This window comes from Neopsephotus bourkii, unplaced genomic scaffold, assembly GCF_033783945.1.
Source record: "Neopsephotus bourkii isolate Nb327-2 ecotype Australia unplaced genomic scaffold, CSIRO-AGI_Nbou_v1 NB_463, whole genome shotgun sequence".
Taxonomy (NCBI): domain Eukaryota; kingdom Metazoa; phylum Chordata; class Aves; order Psittaciformes; family Psittacidae; genus Neopsephotus; species Neopsephotus bourkii.
The window spans coordinates 277853-299423 of record NW_026900965.1 but is presented as its reverse complement, the minus strand read 5'-3'; the positions used below and the strand labels follow the sequence as shown (position 1 = coordinate 299423).

General features: G+C 54.5%; 1 protein-coding gene and 1 long non-coding RNA gene across 6 annotated transcripts in view; one reads left to right on the top strand and one right to left on the bottom strand.

The window, feature by feature from the left end:
* On the top strand, window positions 1–20211 carry SHF (Src homology 2 domain containing F). 4 transcript variants are annotated; one of them, XM_061349837.1, is made up of 8 exons: window positions 25–641; window positions 7740–7869; window positions 8911–9129; window positions 11313–11450; window positions 14844–15015; window positions 15374–15493; window positions 15872–15921; window positions 18910–19044. In XM_061349837.1, exons 1-7 carry the CDS (start codon window positions 171–173, stop codon window positions 15882–15884), a joined length of 1263 nt encoding a protein of 420 aa, XP_061205821.1. In that variant the 5' UTR covers window positions 25–170; the 3' UTR covers window positions 15885–15921; window positions 18910–19044. The 4 variants fall into 4 exon arrangements, with proteins under 4 accessions (XP_061205822.1, XP_061205820.1, XP_061205821.1 ...); XM_061349835.1 differs by lacking the exon at window positions 15872–15921 and having other exon boundaries at window positions 32–641; window positions 18910–20211; XM_061349836.1 differs by lacking the exons at window positions 11313–11450; window positions 15872–15921 and having other exon boundaries at window positions 24–641; window positions 18910–20211.
* The window catches only part of LOC133210459 (uncharacterized), a 103377-nt gene continuing 87894 nt past the window's right edge, over window positions 6089–21571 (bottom strand). For both annotated transcript variants that reach the window (XR_009724941.1, XR_009724942.1), the window contains one exon: window positions 6089–6104. This is a non-coding gene — a long non-coding RNA (uncharacterized LOC133210459). The remainder of the gene's footprint in view (window positions 6105–21571) is intronic.

Genomic DNA, 21571 nt, shown 5'->3' with positions numbered 1-21571 from the left:
GGGGAGCGGGTCCGGGGCAGCGGGGCAGACGCAGGGGGAGGGGGGAGCCCCGCTCGGAGCAGCCGGCGCGGCGGCTCCGGCAGGTGGCACTGGCCGCCTCCCCCAGCCGCCTCCCCCGCTCCCCCCCCGGCCCGGGCTCCGCCGCCGCCTCGCTCAGTCCGGTAGCGCCGATGCTGCTGAGCGGAGCTGCGGCCGGCTCCGAGCGAGGCGGCGGCGCGGGGGCCGGGGCCGGAGGGGCCCCGCAGTGTGTGGGCACCATGGCCCGCTGGCTCCGCGAGCACCTGGGCTTCCGCAGCGCCAAGCCCGCGCCCCCCGCGCCGCCCAAGCCCGACTACCGCGCCGGGCCGCCGCCGCAGCCGCCCCCGCCGCCCGGGGGCGACGCCGAGCCGTTGGCCGCCGCCCAGCCCGACATCGTGGCGGCCTACCGGCTGCAGAAGGAGCGCGACTTCGAGGACCCCTACAGCGGGCCGCCTCCGCCGGCCGCCCCCGACGGGCCCCGGTACGTTTCGCCCAAGCACCGGCTCATCAAGGTGGAGCCGGTGGAGAAGGTGCCCGCCAGCCCCCCGCCTCCGCCACTGACATCCGCCGCCCCCAGCTCGCCGCCAGCAGGCCCTGAGCTGCCCGACGAGCCACCGCAGGAGGTGAGTGTCCCGGCACGGGCACCCCGCCGCGCTCCCTGGGGTGTCCCAGCCCCATGGGTGGGGGATGCTCCGGTTCACCCCGCCGGATCCTCAGCACCCGCTGCGAGGAGCAGGGCCAAAGACCCCTGGGGCAGGTGGAGTCCGAGGGCCGGGAGCCTGCGGCGGCAGGAGCCACGGCCGAGCTCCGCGTCCTCCCTTTGAGTCCGGCAGCACCGACATGCTGCCCACACGTCAGCACCGCGGCGCTGCCGGGCGACCCCGGCTTCTCCTCCGGCTCCCGCGGGAGGCAGATGCGGTCCTCAGCAGGAAGTGTCGCCCACTGAGGTGCGGGAGCGCGGGGCCTGCCGGCCACCTTCCCCTTTCCCGTCTCGCCGTTTCCTTGCAGCCGAGTGCTGAGCACTCTGCAGAGGTGAAACCTCCAGCCGGGGAAGGCGCCCCTCATCACAGGACTCTCTCCAGCGGCCCCCGACGCTGGGGCCGGTGTCCCTGGGCCTCCTTCCACTCTGTGCCCAGCGGCGCGGAGCTCCCGCTGCCCGCTTACGAGGGCCTGCCCATGCCCAAGGCCGGCTCCCCCGAGCTGCCGTGCTGCTTTGTCAGGGAGCCTCAGCGCCTCTTTGTCTGCCCCTTCCCAGCCGGCTTCTCGAGGGGAGAAAGCGGAGCCTGGCTCTGCCAGTGTTGAAAAGGACGGGAGAAACGTCCCCAGCGGGAGGCAGGAGCCGGGGAGAAGCTCCCTGTAGGGAGATAGGCTCTGAGCTGCACAAGGACCCGGCTGCGGCCGTCGGTGTCCGGCCTCTTGGCAGAGAGGTTGGTGCGGGTACTGCACAGATAAAGGCAGGAGCCCGTTGGCGCTGCCGCCTGCAAGATGGGGCTTGTCGAGTGAACTCGACGGGATTGCAGATCCGGCTGGTGGAGGGAACGGTGGGTACAGCCATCCCCTCCGTGGTCCTGTGTTGCCGAGCGGCATGGTGAAACGAGCACCGAGCAAACTGCTCGGGAGTATTTTAAGCAGGTAGAAAAACTTGTTGCTGGTGGATCTTGGAAAGTTGCTAATACTGACCAGTTGCTTTTAGGAGGTTTCTGGAGGGGCCTGGCAGAAACCTCCTTTTGAGCCAGGATCCTGTAAAGTGGCCGCTGCGGGCAGCAGAGGAGGAGGGCACTGGCAGCTGTGACCGGAGGTGCCATTGTGGTGGTGTGTGGTTTGCTGCATGGTTTGTCCTCTGGAACACATGGTGTGGGATCAGAGGGACCAGGAGCAGGTGGTGGTCATAGGAAGAACTCGGACTGTGATAGGCAAAGGGGTGAGCAGGAGCTGCAAGGGAGTGGGTACTGCAATGGTACCGCCAGGCTGTGCTGGTGTCTGGGGGCTGGGAAGAAGCTGGAAATTTTAGAGAAAAGCCAAAAGCTGGGATACTTTTGAGGAAATCCCACTAACAGCACTAGGCCGAAGAAGACCCTCATGTTATCCAAGGTACGTGGTGATTAATCTCCTGATCTGCGTGTCTCCGTGGAGAGGAGGTTCTAATTCTTCAGGACTTCAGTACGTGATGGACACTGGCAGAGCTATGGAGGCTGTGTGAAGCTGGACATAAGGTGGGAATATTTGATAATGCATGGAACTGTCCATTAGAACAGTTTTCCTGGAGGAGCTGTGGAGGTTCCACAATGAGGAGCATCACTGTTGGGCTTGAGCACCCTTTGCAGCTTCTGTCTGCTGGCCTTGACATTGGGCTGAGCAGTGGGAGGGTTCTCCAGTTGTTGCAGGGTTGCGGTGATTATCTCTGGAGGTGGTCCAGGAGGATGGAAGTGCCTGCTGGGGGGTTACTGATGCTTGTGGCCCTTGCTCTTGGAGACAACATCAAGTTATCCTAGAGCAGGGAAGGCAGGGTGGCCTGAAGCCTCTGCTGAGCTCTTTAAGCCAAGATGGTGGTTGTGGCAGGGGCCTCTGTGCTCCCATTCTTAGGAAGAGGTGATGGGCACTGTGCCCCATGTGTTGTGGGGACTGGGACTCCGAAAAGCCCTCAGGTGTAAGCCTTGAGCTGTGGTGATGCTGAAGGTGAAGGGAGAAGTACACTTTTAGGTAGAGGCAAGACTGCTGGAGCAGAGAGGATTTTTGCTAATGATTGACAGTGAAAATCAGCCTAATAAATTGTGCAGCCCTTCCAGGGAGGGAGACTGAAGATGAGCAGAAGTGGAAGGAGCAGCTATCAGTTCCTGGTTGTGTGGTTTGACCGAGGCTCTGTAGTTTGTGGTATGGGCTCTGTGCTGAGTTTGGGGGACTGACCATGTTCCCTAGAAGCCCTGTGTTCACTGTAGCTGTCCTGCCCTTTCTGGAGCATTGGAGACAGGGCAGGAACATCTTGGCAATGGCACCCTTCCTGCCTGGGCCATGCAATACTTTGCCTTCATAGCATGAGTCACATCTTTCTGACTTGTGTGGAATCTCCAACATCTTGTGGGGATGCGCTTAGAATGAGCTCTGCAGTGGCTTCTGCTCCATTAGAAATGCTTGCTGGACGTGCTGGGGACCAGCACAGGCCTTTCTCCATCTGCTTGGTCTGGGCAGTGCTTTCCCTGTAGCAGTGGACAACAGGTTGGCCCTGTATGGCTCGAGGATACCCTGGAGATGTCTTCTCTGCTGTGTTTGGATTGAGTGCAAGGAGCAGTGCCACCAGGATGCAGTGGGGAAAGGTGTGATGAGGGACCTCCCTGCATTGGGAACACCTGCACCCATGGCATGCAGCGTGCTTAGGGACTGGGTTGGGGATCTGTCTTGGGACACGGGGACATCTTTGTCTTGTGCCCACTGTACCTGTCACTGGTGTTTTTGCCGGGTGCGCAGGGTCGGTGCCGTGGGGTGTGGGAAGGGCTGGCCAGGAAGCTCCTGGGCGTGTGTCCTTCCTGCAAGAGCCTCCCTGAACTGAGTCATCCTGTGCGATGTGGTGCTGTCCACCCCGTGCTCCTCCTCCCATGCCATGGGTGCAGCCCTGGGCTCCCTGCCTGCCCCAGTGAGCTGCAGACCAGACCTGTTTTGGAAGGCCAGCACTATGTTTGCTTTTGGGTTTGGCTTCGGCATCCGCTGAAAGCCAAGGTGCAAGATACATGAAACTGGGAGATTTTGCACCTGACAGAGCGAATGAACTGAGTTCATATATAAGTTAGAGCAGCTCCAGCATTAAACAGAGCAATCTCCTGGGGACCCCAAACATGCTTTATCTCCAGGGCAAGATGGGGTGAAGAGCTCCAGCTCTGCTGTGGCATCTTGGAGAGCCACTGTGTCACATTCTGTGACGGGCAGCATAAAAACCTGGTGATGATGTGGTCCTTCACCTTAATGGTCTTTTGATTTCCTTTTTTTTTCTTACTGTTGGCATAAATAGTAGAGCGAGGCCAGCCTCAGCACAGCACCAGGGATCTGGGAGTGCATTGCCACAGCTGATAAATGCATGAAAAACTCCTGCGTGCAAGGAGGACATGTGTCCGAGTGCCAGATGTGCCTGGCTGCTCTCTGAAGGACTAGTCTACACTAAGAGCTACCCTGGTATTGTGGTTTTACATGTCAGGCCTTTGCTTTGCACCTAAATAGTTTCAAATCTAATAGAGCTTGTGCTGTGTAGGAGCAGGCAATGCATCGGTACCTAAGCATCTGCATGATGCACTGTGATAAGCTGGGTGGTGAGTGGCTTCCTCTGTGATATGGGAGGTGAGTGAAGCATGGAAATGCCTGGCCTTTAAAAAAAGCAGGGGGTGTCTGGGGCACCCCACTGAGCTGTTTTGCCAGCAGTCATGGCGCCTGCACTGGGGCAGCTCTCTGTGCACCGTGGCTGCAGCAGAGAGCTTTGCGTGGCTTGTGAAGTCCAGTGCTCAGATTAGGAAATGTCAGAGGTGTAGTTTCCTGGCAACTTTAGTTTGGTCCCACATGCAAGGGCATTAGGATGCAGTCGGTAATTGCGTGATCCCTGCCATTCGCCTCCTAAGAGCCCTCACCCATTCCCAGCACTAGCTGCAGCCTCCAGCCTCAGAGCCTGGGATTCTGTTCTCACTTGCTTGATTATGCATCCTGAGGATGCAGTTGCTCCTGCAGACAGTCAGGAGTTGCCTTCCTGCCTTTTCCATGGCTCTCCACAGTAACATCTGACCATTTAAAAACTGAATGGGTTTACATTCTTAGCAGCCTACAGTGGGGAGACTTTGCTCCTACGAAAAGTCATCCTTGAGATAGTGGAGGAGTTTGCCAGTGTGGCAAAACCCAACCAAACCTGGGGGGCTCAGAGACTCATATCCTTGATCTGAGCCATTTGCTTTGGGTCTGAGCTAAACCCAGCAAACATTGTGTTGGCTGTGTAGAGCCTAATTGCTGCATGCCTCTTTGTCCCCCAGCAAGTGAAATACCCAATTTTAGGGGTCTCAGCAGAGATGTGTTAGAATTCTCCACCATCCTTTGCTTTCTAGACCTGGAGGCATCTGAGTGGGGACCACTCTGGGCTTGCTGGAGCTGTCTCCCCCTTCCTGGAAGCAAGACCAAAGCACTGAGGAAAGGGCTTTCCTCTGGTTGGGGAGGATGTCAGCCGTGGGCAGAGGAGTCTTTCAGCTTCTGAGCTGCTTTGCTGGTGCCCTGTCTTGTCTGAAGCTGCTGTCTATTTATGGGGAGGGAGAGGGAGGGTCCAGGACTGGTGCCAGCAGCAAGTCAGGTCTATGTCTCTAGCAAAATGCATGTAGGAAATGTTTGTGGCAGGTTTGAATGTGGGAGGTTGGGCTTGGGGTGGGAGGAATGAGCAGGCAATCCTTTTCTGAGTCCTGGAGGGTCAGCAAACTGTGTTTTAAAGCTCCACATCATGCTTGGAGCCACAAGAGTTCTTTGCAGAGGGTATGCATCGGTGCTGCCTCACAGGTGCTTGCATGTTAAGCCCGTGTGTGTGTGTGTTGGGACGCCTGCCCGCATGCTCCTGCCTCCCTTGGCACCAGTATGTATGTGAATAAGTGTGCAGGGGATTGTGCTCCGTGGATGTCATTGGGGTGGAGCAAAAGCCTTTTTGCAGCTTTCCAAGGCGTGGGTGCCCACTGGACCTCCAGGCTGTTTGGAACAGCAGGCACTGATCTGCCCTTTGCATCTTGCAGGCAGCGAATGGGAAGTACCCGTCTTGCAGGCAGGAGAGGAAAAGGGTGTTGAGAAAGCAGAGGGGCTTCCTGCAGTGAATTTGCTGTTGCTGTTACTCATCTTTCCTCTCTATGAGCATTATGTCCCAGTGACCAAGCGTTTGTAAAAGTCACCAGTGACTTAGATTTCCCTTGGGGGGTTTCTCCCCAGTGGTGGCAGGCAAAGGGCTGCAGCTCCCCTGGGCTCAGCGTTGTCACTTGGTGGCCCCAGTGCCTGGCAGAGCCTGAGCGGTGCCACATCTCCCTCAGATGATGGAGCAGGTTTCCTGTCTCCTGCTACAAAGCCAGGGACTTGCTGCTCCTGCAGCCCTGTCCTGGACCTTTCTTGCAGAGCCAGTGGGAGGTTTTGCTCTTTTCGTCTCATCCGGAGAAGGTTGGTACCCCAAGCAGCATCTGTCCCCTTGTGAGGGGTGAGAGCATCTGCTTGCTCCCATGCTTGACCCCCCCCCCATGTACTCGCCCTTGCTGGCAGGCTTTGCTCTGGGGATGATGCTCTGCTGCTCGGTTGTGCTCCAGCATGGAGGAACTGGCCTTGGAGAGCTATCCCGGCTTCCCACTGCATTTGCCAGCCCAGAACGGGAGCACTTACGGAGGCAGTGGTGAGCTGGATTGGGGGGAACCATGTTCCACAGCTCAGAAGGATGTGAAGGCTGTGTGGAGGTGTTTACAGCTCCAGTTCCTGTTCCCTTTTCCTGCTGGCTTTTGCTTCTTGAGGCCATTGTAGGCCATTTTGCACAGGAAGGAGGAAGAAGTGTTTTGTTTTAAGCTGCTTGTGGGAGCTGGATAGGAATGTGTGAGTGGCTCTGGTCTCCAAGGCTGGCCAGGAGCGGGGGCAGCATGGTGGTGAGGACAGGCACTAGGTAGGATTAAGCAGCTGCCACACCGTGCTTGGGCCATTTGGTTCTTTCTGTGGGAGCTCTGCATAGCTGGTGTTGCGGTGGCAAAACCTATCTTGCCAGATGGTCCAGTCTGGGAATTGCAGCCTGGTGGGGGAGCAGACCAAATAAAGGTGCTTGGGTACACTAGGACCCTGCTGGAAACATTGCCTGGCCCTATTTTGGGACCAGGCTTTGGGGCTGGAGGTGGGATGTAGAGCCCCAGGCTTTCCAGGGGCTGCAGTGTTGTGTGATGGAGTGCTCCAGGCTGGGAAGCTGCTGAGATGCCGGAGCAGATGTGTGGCTCCATTGCTGGAGAGGATCAAGCGCTGGGACATGCCTCATATCCTACTTCAGGATCGCCTCCTTTTTGTTAGCAAGAGCAAACCTCAGGCATTTTGTGCCATTCTTTGATGTGGCACTTGAGAGGCTCCTGGTCCTGCTTCCTGGTGACTCCAAAAGGAGCCCTGTCTTACGCTACTTGGGACATGTATGGGGATGCTGTGGGGGCCTTGGAGGGAGCAGAGAAGATGCCATAGGCTGTTCTTAGGTCTTTTGTTAAGAAATATCTTCAAATGAGCTTGGAGGAGCCCTGGAAAATAACCAGTGAGTTCCCAGTTGTGTCAGTGCCGGTTGACACCCCTGTCCTGGGATCTGAGCCCCTTCTCTGCCTAGGGCAAGGAAAGGTGGCTGCACACAAAGAGAGTATCTGTACAGCGTGGTGGGGGTGGCACTGCCGGCAGGCACGTGCCACGGTGGGGGCCTGGCTGGGGCATCTGCATGGCGCTGGCTGTGCTGAGCTGATGGTAAGGGAGAAGGCCGGGCTGCCTTCTGCTCTGCTTGGCTCCATTCCAGCTTTCAGGACAAAGGCTGGAGCATTTCCACAGCTGAGTGCCAGTGCCTGGAGAGCCACCGGCTGCCAGCACCTGCTCTGCGGGGTGCCATGGTGCTGCTGCTCTGGCTGCTGCTAGCAGAGCTCATGGGGAGGTTTTAAGGGGCTTCAGCCGGTCCCTGATTGTCCCCAGAAAAGGCAGGGAGGACCCTAACCCTTCCACCTTCCCTCTTTCAGCTGGCTGTCCTGGAGGACTACGCAGATCCCTTTGATGCGGCGCAGGTGGCAGGTAGCCAGGCAGGGCTGGAGAAGGTGATAGAGAATGATGGATACATGGAGCCATATGAAGCGCAGAAGATGATGGCTGGTAAGGTGGAAGGCTCTGTCCAAAGGCAACTCTTTGCACCCCTGGTCGCTTCCATGTCAATTTGCTTGCCGCCCTACTCTCTTCCTTGGCAGCCTGTGACAGCACTGTGATCCCCAGGCAAAGCAAACCTGGACAGTTGCTGTGGTGTGGTGCATGGCCGCATTGTAGGCAGATTTTCTCAGCTTTAGCCATGTGTGATGAGCTTGCCATAGCCAGAGGCCACTGACGAGGGTTATCCAGCAATGAAAGTACTTCAGTATTTATCCCTTCAATTTTGCCCCCCAGGACCACGGTGCCTGCCTGCCAGGCTGAGCCAGGAGAGACCTGACATTTGATGCATCAGGCATAAAACTAAGATGGATGTGGAGCTATTTAATTCAGTTTGGACTGGGCCAGACCATGCCATTGTGCGCCATGGCCTTGGCCACAGCTTGTTTATTGCGGGTGAGGGGCAAGCATGTGCTCCTGAAGGCATCCCTCTTACTCCTGCAGGGTCACTGTACTGCTTGCATGCTCCAGGCTCTGGCTTTGTTTTGCAGCTCCATGATTTTCCTGGAGTGAGTGGTTTCTGGAAAGCTCATATGGCTTTTTGGACCAGACCATTGCATTTCTTGGAAAAAATCAGCCAGTGGTGAAGGGATTGCTTGTGGGAAACTTTTGTTTGAGGGAAGAACATTTTATTAAACTAACCATGCTGGGTGTTCAGGGAAGAAACCTGGCCTTGCTGCTCACAGGGAATTGGGCTTTGGGGTGCTCTGTCCCCGTGGACCCTACTTTGAGGGGCTGCCCAACAGTGGGTATGTTGTACTGTGGGAGAAGAGGCATCTTGCTGCTGTGGACTGCTCAGGACCCAGCTGCCCAGCAGCTCCCCTATTTCTGGTGGGCACATGCTGGAGGTTTGGGCAGTCTCTATCACTGATGCTCCCTACCCCACATTGCCCTCAGGTGAAACTGAGCCCTTTAATCCAGCAGGTCTCCAGGGACCATGCCCCGTGTGTGCTGGGCAAAAAGCTCATGGTCTTCTCACTCCTCTCTTCTTAGAGATCCGCCAGAAAGGCTTACGGGAGGCTCCTGCCCGGCCACTGCACCTCTACGACACTCCCTATGAGCCTGTACTTGGAGGGCTGGACATGGATGGTGACCGCCCAGGTTGCCCCAGGCCCAGGGAGTCCCGGCTGCCAGAGGATGATGAGCGGCCACCAGAGGAGTATGACCAGCCCTGGGAGTGGAAGAAGGAGCGGATCTCCAAAGCCTTTGCAGGTGAGATGGGAGATGAGAGATGGCAGTAGCTGTAAAGCAGCTGATGCTGCGTTGCATTTTGCAGTGGGGGGAAGCTGGCTCCTTGATATTCCTTTTTGGGGGATTCAGTAGTGTTGAGTTTTGTATTTCTGTGGTTCAGGGAGCAGTCATGAACCTGGAAAGGCTGTTTCTTTTCAGCTGGGAGCCAGGCTGGGTGGAGTGGTGGATGGAGCTGCCTGGCAGACTGTCCAGTGCCCATCTCTTGTTTCCCCTTCCCTCTGCTGGCTGATCACAGCCTCTGGTGCAAATTAACCCCACCCGAGCTTTGAATTGCAGAGGAGTGGTTTGACCCTGGGCTCAAGCAAATCCTTCCTTCACTGGGGCAGGAGGATCTTCCTGGAGCCTTTGGCCAGGTGATTGTCCAGGCCCCTGACCTATTCATCTGTGCTGCAGGATCGATGGTGTTTGTGTTTGTTAATGAGGAAATCCATGCTGGGTATTAGCACTGGCTCCTCTGCGGTGCTGGCTAATTGCCACACTCTTATCTAGGATGCATTTTAATTGTGGCATTGTATGCTTAAATTGCAGCTGGCATGCACAAGGTGCTCAAGCCAGCAGCATTGTGCAGAGATGCTGGCAGACAGAGACGTGGAGTCTTGGGACTCTTTCATCTCTTGGGTTTGGGCTCTGTGAGTGTTTGCTGTCTCTACGCCATGGCATCTACTCATGCTGTGGGATTGCACTCAGTGGGTACAGGGTCGGTGACTGTGGCACGCTGTGCTGAGGATTCAGTTTATTGGGCTCCGTCATGAAACACAGTGTGCTGGTGTGTTAGGTTTGTGCTGAGGTGTTTGTGCTCCAGATCTGGGCAGATGAGCTGCCTTGCTCGATGTCCCTGTGTGTAGGTGGAGTGTTCACAGGTCTGGCTTGCACATGGATGCATGTGGGCACTCCCCAGGGTGCTTCAGGCTTGCTCCGAGTCCTGAGGGAGTCAGGCTGCTATGCCCTGGGCCACATTACAACCTGCTGCCTGTTTTCTTCTGGAGCCAGAGCAAGTCCTGCTGTGGCTTGCAGTGCATTTCTCCTCTCCTTCTGTGCCAGAATCTCTCTGCTGGCCCTCTTCCCCTTTGGGGGGCCTGCAAGACCCCTGTTGATGGGCAGCTAGTACCAACACAAGGAAGCAACCTACTGGTGCCTGGCAGGGGGATGTGGACCCCATGGGGTGGTTGTGAAGCACCTGGGGCAGGACAGATGCATGGGCAGGACAGATGGCAATGGAATGCTTGGTCAAGGTCCACTGGATGGATGTGTATGTGGGATGGGGGGGATTGCAGGCTGCCCCTGCTCCAGAGAAGTTTGGCTAGGAAATCTGATGGAGGAGCAAGGTCTCTCCTTGGGAGTGTGCCCCATGTTGGGCCTGTTCCTGCTCAGTGCTGTGGATGAGAAGGGGTGGCCAAGCTGGCATAGAGGTTCCAGGAATTTAGTCCATAGGTGTCACAGTTTAAGTCCAGCCAGTAACCCAGAACCATGCAGCCACTCGCTCACTCCCTCCCTTTCCCCCCCCCACCTCCCAGAGGGATTGAGAAGATAATCAAGAGAATGTAAGATAAGAACAGTCCAGTAGCTAAGGTATAACACAAAACCACTACTATTAATATGGGAAATAACAAAGGGGAGAATATAAAACTAAAAGAAGAAAAGGAAAAGAAAACAATAAACACAAGTGATGCCCAATGCAGTTGCTCACCACCTCCTGACTGATAACCAGCCTGACCTGAGCAGTGGTCTGGGCCTTCCAGATAACTTCCCCCCGTTTCTATACTGAGCATGACATGCTGTGGTATGGAATACCCCTTTGGCTAGTTTGGGCCAGATGTCCTATCTCTGCTTCCTCCCGGCTTCCTGTGCCCCTCCTCACTGGCAGAGCATGAGGCTGAAAAGTCCTTGATCGGACTAAACATCGCTTAGCAACAACTAAAAACATCAGTGTGTTATCAGCGTTGTTCTCAGGCTAAAGTCAAAAACACAGCACTGCACCAGCTACTAAGAAGGAGAAAAATGACTGCTACAGCTGAACCCAGGACAACAGGTCTTTCCCCTAGCAACTGCACTCCTTCTCCATGGGTCTGGTGTTGGTGATGGTTTTTTTTCTAAACTCTTTTCTTTCTCTCTTCTCCTGCTAATCCCCCTCTCCCCCCATCCAGTTGAAATCAAGGTCATTAAAGACCTGCCATGGCCACCGCCAGTGGGACAGCTCGACAGCAGTGAAAGCCCCGCGGACAGTGAGGCTGGTGCCTCTGTCCCTCCGCAGCATGGCCAGCCCGGCTACGAAGACGCCAATGGTGGGTCTTGGGTGACAGTGGGTTATCCAGGGGGACTGTCTGGTGCTCACCATGACCGAGGTGCTGCAACTCTTTTATCTTGCCCAGGCCTGGCAGATACTGCCAGACACCCACCTTTCTTCTCCGCCTTCCCCCGCTCCTCCTGCCCTGTTCAGTTGTCCTGTGCTGAATGCCAGACATTTGTCCTCGCCTCTTCTGCATCTTCTCTAGCTCCGTGATGCCTCTTTGCATGCAGTGGTCAGGCTGTACCAGGGCATTATTTGGTGGCAGAGTTACTACCTTCTCTTCTCCTTGTCTCCAAATTCCCAGTGTTTGATGGCTGCTTTTACAGTCTTTTTGACAACTGCTCTGAGCATTTAGCTGATGTTTTCTTGTGACTCTTAATATCCGCATCCCTTAAAGGTGTGGTAGCAGCTAATTCAGATCCAACCGCTGAAGTTGAGGTTGTTTTTTCCCCTTGAGCCTCACTTTGTCATTTACTTCTGCTCTGTTTCCTCCACTGTGTTATTACTTTGTTGCTCAGTGACAGAAGGTCCTTCCGGATTCTACACTCTCATTTTTCCTATCCTGAACAGCTGTATCTCCCAGGTATGCTCCGTCATCTCAGGTTTGCTTTGTTGTGAAGCCTTTTTTGTGTGTGCCAGTAGCAGAGCCGCCCATATATATCCTCCCTTGTATCCTGCTGGCAGCCTGGCCAAATATTGCTGCTTCTCTTTTAACCTCCTATTAAAATTTTAAGGACGTTGCTCTTACGCTGTGGTGAATGTGGATTAGGGTTTTGCCAAGAGCGTTAGGTGGGAGCTTTGTTGAAAACCACCCAGACTTTTGGGGTTGGGCTGCTGCTCTTGTGGTGGACCTGTGATACATGACTTTTCCTCTGCACCCCAGCATGCCATGTTTGCCTGAGTTTCACTAGCACTGCTCCTGGTGTAGACACTGTGACATGCCAGCTGCAGATGGCTGATTTCCTTATCTGCAGTTACCCAGGTTTCTGCATTGCTTCTGGAGAAAAAACAGTATGGCTTTTGGTGTCTCCCAGGTGGGTTTGAGCATGAGGTTGCACGTGACAGCTGATTTTGCTGCTGATCATAGTGAGACTTCAAGAGTGATGTGGCTGCTCTACTGTGGGGCTATGAGCCAAACCTGCAGTGATGCTACAAACAGATCAGTCCCAAAAGAGAGAGGTCTTGGCAGAGGGAAACTTCCTGATCTTCCTGCAGTGAATGCAGGTGTCAAGAAAAAATAATTTCTTTGCTCCTCAGCCTCTTCTCTTCCCCCATCATTTCTTATCCCTGCAGTCACTCTGACACACATCCTGCCCCTGATGAACGCATTAGTTTGACATTTTACCTGGTTTTAGCAACAGAGTATTTCCCTTTCCCCCCTCCCCTGCCCCGCCTTGCTTTGTTGTGTTATGTTTATCTTGTCAGAGTTTTGCCTCATTTTCTACTTTCCCTGTCTGGGGGTGACTTGAACTTCTTGGAGGATGTCATCTTCCTCCTAGGGGCTTGTTTTTAATATCCTGTTCAATCATGCACATGCCTCTGCCTCTCTCTGAGAGGTGCAATGCATTTCTTCTGAGTCATTAACATGATGATTCTCTGCCGCCAGCACACTTTACTGGTTTGATTTTCTGGCTTTTTAATGATTTCTCCAATTTTTAGGGTGATGTGATTAAATTGAAGCCTGGATGTTATGTGCAAGGGCAAGCCTGGCCAGTGAAAACCCAGACCACTGCAGAGGCAGGGCTTGTCAAGCCCTAGTGCCTGGGCATCTCTTTCTCTGGGGATTTTAAGCCATGCTATGTTGCAGAGTCTTTTGGCTGGATTTGCTTTCAGCTGCCTTCTTTTCTCCTTGTTGCTGGGAAGCTGATGACCTTGCTCACCTGCACAGGGCCCAAACAAGCTTTCCCTCAAACAGCCGCTGTAGGCAATGCCCTGCTAAAAAGAACATCCCTCCCAGGGTAATATTTTGCCTCTGCCCTGCAGCAGTGTGGCCTCATCATCCTATGCTTCTGCCTCCCCCTTGAGCAGCCAGGGAGCATCAGGAGGGGGAAGCTGTCAGCCTGGAGAAGCTGCAGTGCCTGAGCTCAGCAACCTCCGGGGAGACTGTTGTCTCCATGCACCAGCCGCTGGCAACCTTGCATCAAGGCAGCTCTGCCTGATCGATAAGTCATTTGTGTGATAGGGGCTTGTGCTGTAGGGGAGCAATAATGAACTCTTTGGAGGAGGGAGAAACAATATTGTTAATGTTGAAATCATCCCACACGGAAATAACAGTCAGTGGGAGGCTGGGTCTCTGGGGTGCATCTCAGTTAACCCCCTGCTGCTCACCAGGCCATTGCACATTGTTGGGACAGGAGGGCCTGTGGCTGGGACAGTGCTGGGCAGGCAGCTGCACTGGGAAGGCACCTTGCAGTCAAAATGTTCCCTTCATTCCTTGGGGAATTATTTTTTTCACCTCAGGAGATTTACTTGTGCCAACAGAAATGTATCCATCATTTCCAAATGGATTGACCTCTCCAGCTTCAGCTACCCACTCATGTTTTTTTGTTTGTTTTTCCCCAAGCTTGGAGAGCCTCTCCTTACTGCTTCTCACGTAAATCTACTGCAACGGGTGAATCTCTGATCGCATTTCAAAGAATCATTGGATGGTTTGGGTTGAAGGCACCTTAAAGCTCATCCAGTTCCAAACCCCTGCCACAGGCAGGGACCCCTTCCACTGGAGCAGCTTGCTCCAAGCCCCTGTGTCCAACCTGGCCTTGAACACTGCCAGGGATGGGGCAGCCACAGCTTCTCTGGGCACCCTGTGCCAGCGCCTCAGCACCCTCACAGGGAAGAGCTTCTGCCTAAGAGCTCAGCTCAGTCTCCCCTCGGGCAGGTTCAAGCCATTCCCCTTGGCCTGTGACTACAGACCCCTGTCACAAGCCTCTCTACAGGTTTCCTGCAGCCCCTTTAGGCACTGGAGCTGCTCTAAGGTCTCCCCTTAAGGAGCCTCTTTTCTCCAGACTAAACCATCCCAGCTCTCTCAGCTCTCCAGAGCAGAGCTGCTCCAGCCCTCGCAGCATCTCTGTGGCCTTTATTTTGAAAAAAGGGAAAAAGCTTTTGAGACTTGCCTGCAAAATAATTTCCAGGGGCTCAGGTGCTGTGAGAACCTCAGTCCTGACATGGTGGGGACTCAGCCTTGTCTGTCTTGGGGCACTGCAACGAACAGCAGTCAAATAGCTGCTCTGCCCTGCCCTCCCTTGCTTAGGACAAGGGGACAGGGCAGCGCAATGTGTCCCACCATGATGTGACGTGGCTCTTTCTGCTGACTCTGTCCACATGGGGAAAGCTGTGAGCCCAGCCTGTCCGCTGGTCCCCGGTGCTGGTGTGACGTGTGTCTGTCTTGTAGGTCCATCGGAGGGGCTGGGGTATGGTCGCACTTCACCCTGCAGGGAGGAGAAGGCCAGGGCTGCCCTGAGGCACGGCTCCAGCAGTCTAAAAAGCACGAAGACGCTCATCGCCGAGCCTGGCCCCTTTGTTGGGGAGAGGATTGACCCTGCCCTGCCCCTGGAGAGCCAGTGGTGAGTCCTGTCTGCTGTGGGCAGCTGCTCCAGGATCCTGGTGGCTGCACCATGCTGAGGCCTGGGGCAGACCTGTTTCTTTCTTTTTCCCTGGCCTCACCTTTCTGCCTGCTTGTCCGTGCTGCCCATCCCGCAGTTGTGGTGTCCCCATGTGCCCCCTGAACCCCCCTGAGCTGCCTGGTGGAATTCCTGCGCGTTGTTCCCCATCCCCAGTGGTGCCACCCACATCCCTCCTCCTAAACAGTGGCTGCTGTCCCTGGGGAGGTTCCAGCAGTGCTGAATTGTTGCTGCCCCAGGGCAGGGTCCTTCCTGGGGTGTCTGTTCTGCCTGGCACATCTGGTTCCTCTCCAACCTTCAGCTGGTACCATGGGGCCATCAGCCGGACGGATGCAGAGACTCTGCTGAGGCTGTGCAAGGAGGCCAGCTACTTGGTGCGCAACAGCGAGACCAGCAAGAATGACTTCTCCCTCTCCTTGAAGTGAGTGAGCCCAGATGAGGCTGGGGGGTGGTGGACCCACAGCAGAGGTGACTTGGTAACGTAGGTGACCCTTCATGGGTGGGTGCCCCATGCAAACGTATGCCTGTGCTGATGGGGTGACTGAGATGACCACAGCGTGGTCAGAAATGGCTGGAATACAAAGTCTGCACTTCTGTGTGGTGTGTCACAAGCTTTTGGTTTGGTGCCTGGCAAAAGTATGTCCTGGGAAGGCTTGAGGATCTGGAGGCACACTGTTCTTCCCTTGGCAATGCTAGTAATCCCTCAAACAGGTAAAATTATATGCCTCACTGCCCACTTGAATGTGTCTGGTTACAGCTTCCAGCTCTGGCTTGTCACCCATTTTTATTTTTTTTTTAGCTTATTTTCATGAGAAAAGAAAGTTTGTGTGACTGTTCATGGAGATGCAGGTGCCCATCCCTGCCTACCCAGCCCACTGAAGCTGTTGCTCAGCAGCACTGTAGAGAGGGAATTACCCTGCTCTGGTTTCCCAGCAGGAAAACCTCACCCTTCGCATTTTATACATACATATATATATACATCTATATATAGAGAGCTTGGTTTCTGCTTGTTTTTTTGGGGGGGTTCTTTGCATCCTCCCCAAGTTTTCCAGGTTCCCTGAGCACCAAGACTGCATGAACATCACCACATGTGTCCTGCTGAGGAAGAGGGGAGCTGCCCATAGCTCTTCAGCTCTTTTGTGACTTGGGGTGTGAAGTGAAAGATGATACCTGTCCTGAAGATGATGGATTATCAGATGCCTTCTTGCCCTTCTGCTGGATGACTATTTTAGCTCTTTTCCTGGCAGATGTGAAAAAAGTATTTATTGAGCACTTCAGTCATCTCTGCCCAACAACAAGCCACATACTCCTATGCTTTTCTCAATATACTTTTTCTCAGTGCTCGCTGTACCTGCATTGCTCCCTGGTGATTTCAGCCTCCTGTTTATTTCCCAGTGACACAATTGTGAATTAGATTGCTCTGCCTCTCTATCTTTTCTTCCTCTTTTATTTCTGCCTTCAGCACCAAGCCAGGGCCAAAGTTGAGCTGGGAAATATTCTTTCTTCCTTCTGCAATTCTAGCTTTTGGATCAAACAATGACTCCCTCCTTTTCTTTTTTTTTCTTTTCTTTTTTTTTTTTTTTTGGTCAGAATTTGTACTGATGTTTTAATTTTCTCAGTATTTGTTCCTTGCTATGGCTTACAAGCAATTTTGAAGCAACATTGAAGCAACAGCTTCTGCTGGCTGGCTCATATTCGAGGCTGCAAGAGGTCCTCTTGGCCATCACCTTGTGGGTGGCATAGGCCAGGATGTGTGGTGGCATTTGATTGTTCATGGGGCTTCCTCCCTCACCAGCATGAGTGTCCCTTTTCATCACCTCTCTACAAGCCGGTTACCCATTTCTTTGGGTTTTGTTCCTTCTTCTAGCCATCCTTAGCCTTGTGACAAAAAGGGCCAAATCCTGTTCTCAAACAGCATGCTTGTCTAGGGCATGGCCTTGCAGTGGCATCCCTCCTCCCCATAAGAGACTGGAGTGCATCCAGGAGCCGCTCGGGCATTACCTGTCTTATCAGCTGTGACTGCAGTGAGCCCACAGCACCAGAAACGTGATTTTTACTCCACTACCTTTCTCTATAGAGCCTGTTCAAGGAAAATCCCCTGGGATGCTTTTTATATACCTGTAAGCTGGCTGTCTGCATTTCTATTATTCTTTTTTTTTTTTTTTTTCTTCTTTTCATTGAGGAAGGAGGTGCAGCATAGGGTATGGTCTGAAAGAGAGCTCCCATGCTGACCCAAAGCCCTTTTGTGGTGCTTTAAAGGAAAATATGCACTAGAGAGAGCAGTAGGAATGCTGTACCCATAGTGTGTCAGGTTGCCGGAATGATTTAGCCCTGTCATGACACTCCTGACTGGTCCAGGCTGGGCAGCCCCACATTGCCTGTTGTGGACAGGGTAGTAATGTGAATGCCTGAAACACCTGGAGAATTAATCCCTCCTGGATCGCACCTCTGTGAGAGTGGCTGAGGCCACGCTGCAAAGGTTTGGGTCTTTTCTCATGTCTATAACGTGCTCGGCAGGAACAGCGGCTGCCTCTTATCTTCCTCCCACCCCTGCTACCGGCTCCAAGCCTGTCGGGTTTGCAGCATGCTCCCTCAGCCATGTCTCCAGGGGTCTGATCTAGGTCACATGCCTGAGCTTGTGACAAAGACTTCTGGATGAAATACAACCAGCATCACCGCTCTGTGGATCCGTGTGGTAGTGCTCTGGCTCCAGACTGGCACTGACCCAGCACCAGGCTCCTGCACCCCTCTCATTTGCCAGCACAGGCAAGGGCTGGGTCTCCCTGCAGACGGTGCAGTGCTGAGGGCAGCATCCATGGGCAGCTCCACGTGTTAGCGCTGTGACCATATGTGTGTGTGCAGGTGCACCTTTACAGGTGCCATGCATGGGACAGCCCTGCAGCTCTTCACTGCACCCTGCCACTGGGATGCAGTATGCGTCCAGCTGTTGCTTTTCCTTAGCTCCTGGCAGGGGGCTGCGACTCTGCCCTCCCGTGGGGCTGGCTCCTTGCCTCTCAGCTCTAAATGGATTGCAAACCCATTCTGCTAATGCAGCCAGGCTGTCCATTATGGGTACCGACTCCAGCCGGGGGGAAGGGACTGGCCTGCGCAGCGCTGGAGGCTGCTCAGCATTGCTGATGAGGTCCTGTCTGCTTTTAAGTCATCAATATTTTGCCTTAATGTGCATTCCAGACACTGCAGACAGGCTGTGGCTCTCCTCAGAGACGCAAATTAATAGCAACAGGGCCATTAGCCCGTCGCTTGGAATCAGTGCTCATGGCAGGATCTGACTGCACAGCCTCACATGGCTCAGTGCCCGTGCTGTGCCAGGAAATGGCCTCAGTACACTGAGTGGGTTCTATGGAGTCCTCAGTGTTGGTATTGAGGGGGATGGGGGACCAACATGCTGTGGGCCGAAGGAGAGAATCCTGTTCTGCCATGGTGAGGCTGGAGATAGGTAAGCTGAAGTCCTCCTGTGTGAGCCTTGGCAATTGCAAAAGGGGCGTTGCCACGTGTGAGGGGCAAAAGCTGCTGCCCTACGTCACCCTGCAGTGAGAGTCCCAGCTGCTCCTGCCTCCACATGCCTACCGCAGCCTCTGCACTGTTCTTGTCCTTGGATCAACCCCTCACACCCCTCTGCATGGCCGTGCTTCCTTGGGGGCAGACAGCTGTGACCTCTCTCTCATGTTGTGGGCTTTGTGGGGGGTTGGGCAAGAGCAGGATGGTATGGGCAGGGCCATGGTTGGGTTGCCTGTTTCAGGGTGGGGGAGATGTCAGGAGTTGATGGGAGGCTGGGGCCAGCTACACCCCTAACCCTGCCTTCATGTCTTCTTGCAGGAGCAGCCAGGGCTTCATGCACATGAAACTGTCCCGGACCCAAGAGAACAAGTACGTGCTGGGTCAGCACAGCCCACCCTTCGACAGCGTGCCAGAGATCATTCACCACTATGCGAGCCGCAAGCTGCCCATCAAGGGGGCTGAGCACATGTCCTTGCTCTACCCGGTGGCTATCCGTACCCTATAGTACTCACCATCCACGAACCAGGCTCCAGGCTGGGTGCATCTGAAACTGGTCTGTCTGCAGGGTCGAGCGCAGTCACACTGACCACCGGCTCTGGACCTGCAGCTCACAAGCAGCTCGCTGGGCACAGCCAACGCTGTTGGGGATTGCTGCAGCTGGACCCTGCGTCCTGCTCCCTTGGGGGGCTCTTGCGCGCTGGTTTGCCAGCTGGATTGGTGCCGGGGGGAGCCTGTGCCTGAGGAGCTGAGAGGGGCTCGCTGGCTGCCCACTGCCCTTGCCTACCTCCAGGCAGAGCTCAGGACATTAGGACTGGAGCTGGGGCCTTGGAGAGGCAAGGGAGGGGGGTTATGTATTGGAAAAGGGAGAGAAATCAACTGGTAGCAGGCATGAGGTGCCACCATGAGGGTGCTTGGCTCTACCTATGGGAGACAGAAGGTGCCAGCAGGCAAGAAGGCTGGCAGGGACAAGCCTACCAGGAATAGCAAGACATGGCAGGCTGGGCAGGCTGTCCCTTCCACCCCCCACACTGGTCTGCCCTCTCCTCCATCCTTTGCCAAATGTACACAGTGACCGCTCTCAGCTAGGCGTGCAGCACTGCTGCCTAATAAAGTGGTGCATGTGCACTTCCTGCTCCATGCATCCCACCACCCTAACTGGGGGGTCAGTGTGGCAAAACGGCGGGAAGGGGCATTTTATTATGTGAAAGCTTGAAGTGAATTGCTTTTTCCTTCACTCTTGCACAACACGGGTCTTGAAAGCCATGTGCGTGAGCGGTCCAGCCATCTGTAACACGGGGAACATGGGAAGCTAGTGGTCATGTCCTTGCTGTGTCTTCGGGACACTTTGTGGGCAGCAAAGTGGACTTGCCCATTATTCCCTGTAGAAGCGGGTGCTTTTTGGGATCTTTTTGCCTCGTTTTCCTTTACCCTTCGTGAGCCTTAGGCAAAATCCCTGAATTCACAGAGCACCTGTTCTCCTCTGGGTATTTAGTGGCCCCAGTCTTGTTCTTTGTCTTCCTGATACCTTGTCTTTGGGCTAGCTTTCTCCTTTTCTTCATTTGGCTGAAGCTATGTGTGATGCTCTGTAGCATTTAATGCATACCTTGCCTTTTAACCTTGTTCCTGGTGTTGCTCGCTGCTGTACCTACACAAGTTTCCTCCATCCGTGCTTCAGACTAAGCTCAGTCTCACTGTTGCTCCCCTGCAGTGTGTTCCCTTTCTCCTCCAGTCTGTTAGTGGTCCTGCTGTGCTCAGCAGAGAGAATGACAACAGCAAATTTGCTGCTGGACCAGCAAAACCTTTTGCATCAGTGGAGCAAAGTGATTGGGGCATTGGTAATGATGCATCAGCAGTGGCTTGAAGGCTTTGTGAAGATGCATCATCCTCCCCACTGCCTGTTCCCAGAAAAAAGCTGGTCCTGCTGAGCGGGGTGGAGGTGGTCAATGGGGCCATGGAGACCTTGCATGGGTCCCTGTTCTACATACTGTACAGGGCTCCGGGGTTTTCCAGCTCAATCTGCAGCCAGAGATCGCTGCCCTGACTGCCCAGCATGGCTTTGAGCTGCTGTGGGGACCACTGGGCACAGCCACTGTGGTCTGTGAGCGCAAAGTGCGGTTTGGAGCATGCAGAAACTGGTGATTTGTTCCAGGATACCTCAGCCTTTGCCGCTCCTTAAAAGGCATCAGTTTGAGCTCATCAGGCGCCCGGTGTCTCCTTACAGCCCTGCTTGGCTGCCTCTCTCCATCCCAGGGAGGCATCTTGTCCGGCAGGGACGGAGGCAGCACTGGAGGGTTTTTGTCCTGGCAGTACCACACCAGAGCCTGCAGAAAGGGCCAGAGATGCAGAAATCTTCAGAGATGCTCTTGGATGCCCTTGCTGCTTTTAAAGGTTTCAAGGGCTCTTAGCAGCCCTGCTGTGCCCTGATGACTCCAGCACAGATCTCATCTTGGGGGATACTCTGCCTTCTCCGTGGCTGCAGCTGGAAAAGCAGAGGCTTCTTGGGTCCATGCAGCTGGGGAACATAGGCATGTGAGAGCCTCCCCATATTCTGTTTCTTTCTCTGGAAAAACCATGGTAGTGAGCAAACTGCCTAGCAGCCAGTGCTGGTTGTATCAACGCACTCATGGCTTTACAGTGTAATCCTGTCCAAGCACTCTAGCTCCATCTCAGGGACATCCAGGGCAAGCATTAAGAGGCATGAGACTTGTGTGCGTTTCATCAGCTCTCCAGAAACAGTTATTGCTCTGGAGTTGGGCTTTATGTCCAAGTGATTCAGCTAAGCAGCTCTCAATCCTCGCTGTGGCAATTACATCCCTTTTCACCCTTCTCCAGGCTAAAGATGCACAACTCCTCAAGCATCTCCTTGTACAGCACCACATTGTACAGCGCTGACTATCCTAGTGGCCCTCTGCAGGACTCTCTTATTGTATTTGGGGTCCAGAACTGGACACAGTATCCAGATGTGACCTCACAAGTGCCA

Bases quoted from the DNA above. Each gene is read 5' to 3' on its own strand.
- SHF (XM_061349835.1), top strand. From the start codon at position 171: ATGCTGCTGAGCGGAGCTGCGGCCGGCTCCGAGCGAGGCGGCGGCGCG. The intron at 7,870-8,910 runs GTAAGGTGGAAG...CTCTCTTCTTAG, and splicing joins AGCGCAGAAGATGATGGCTG to AGATCCGCCAGAAAGGCTTA. The intron at 15,494-18,909 runs GTGAGTGAGCCC...GTCTTCTTGCAG, and splicing joins GACTTCTCCCTCTCCTTGAA to GAGCAGCCAGGGCTTCATGC.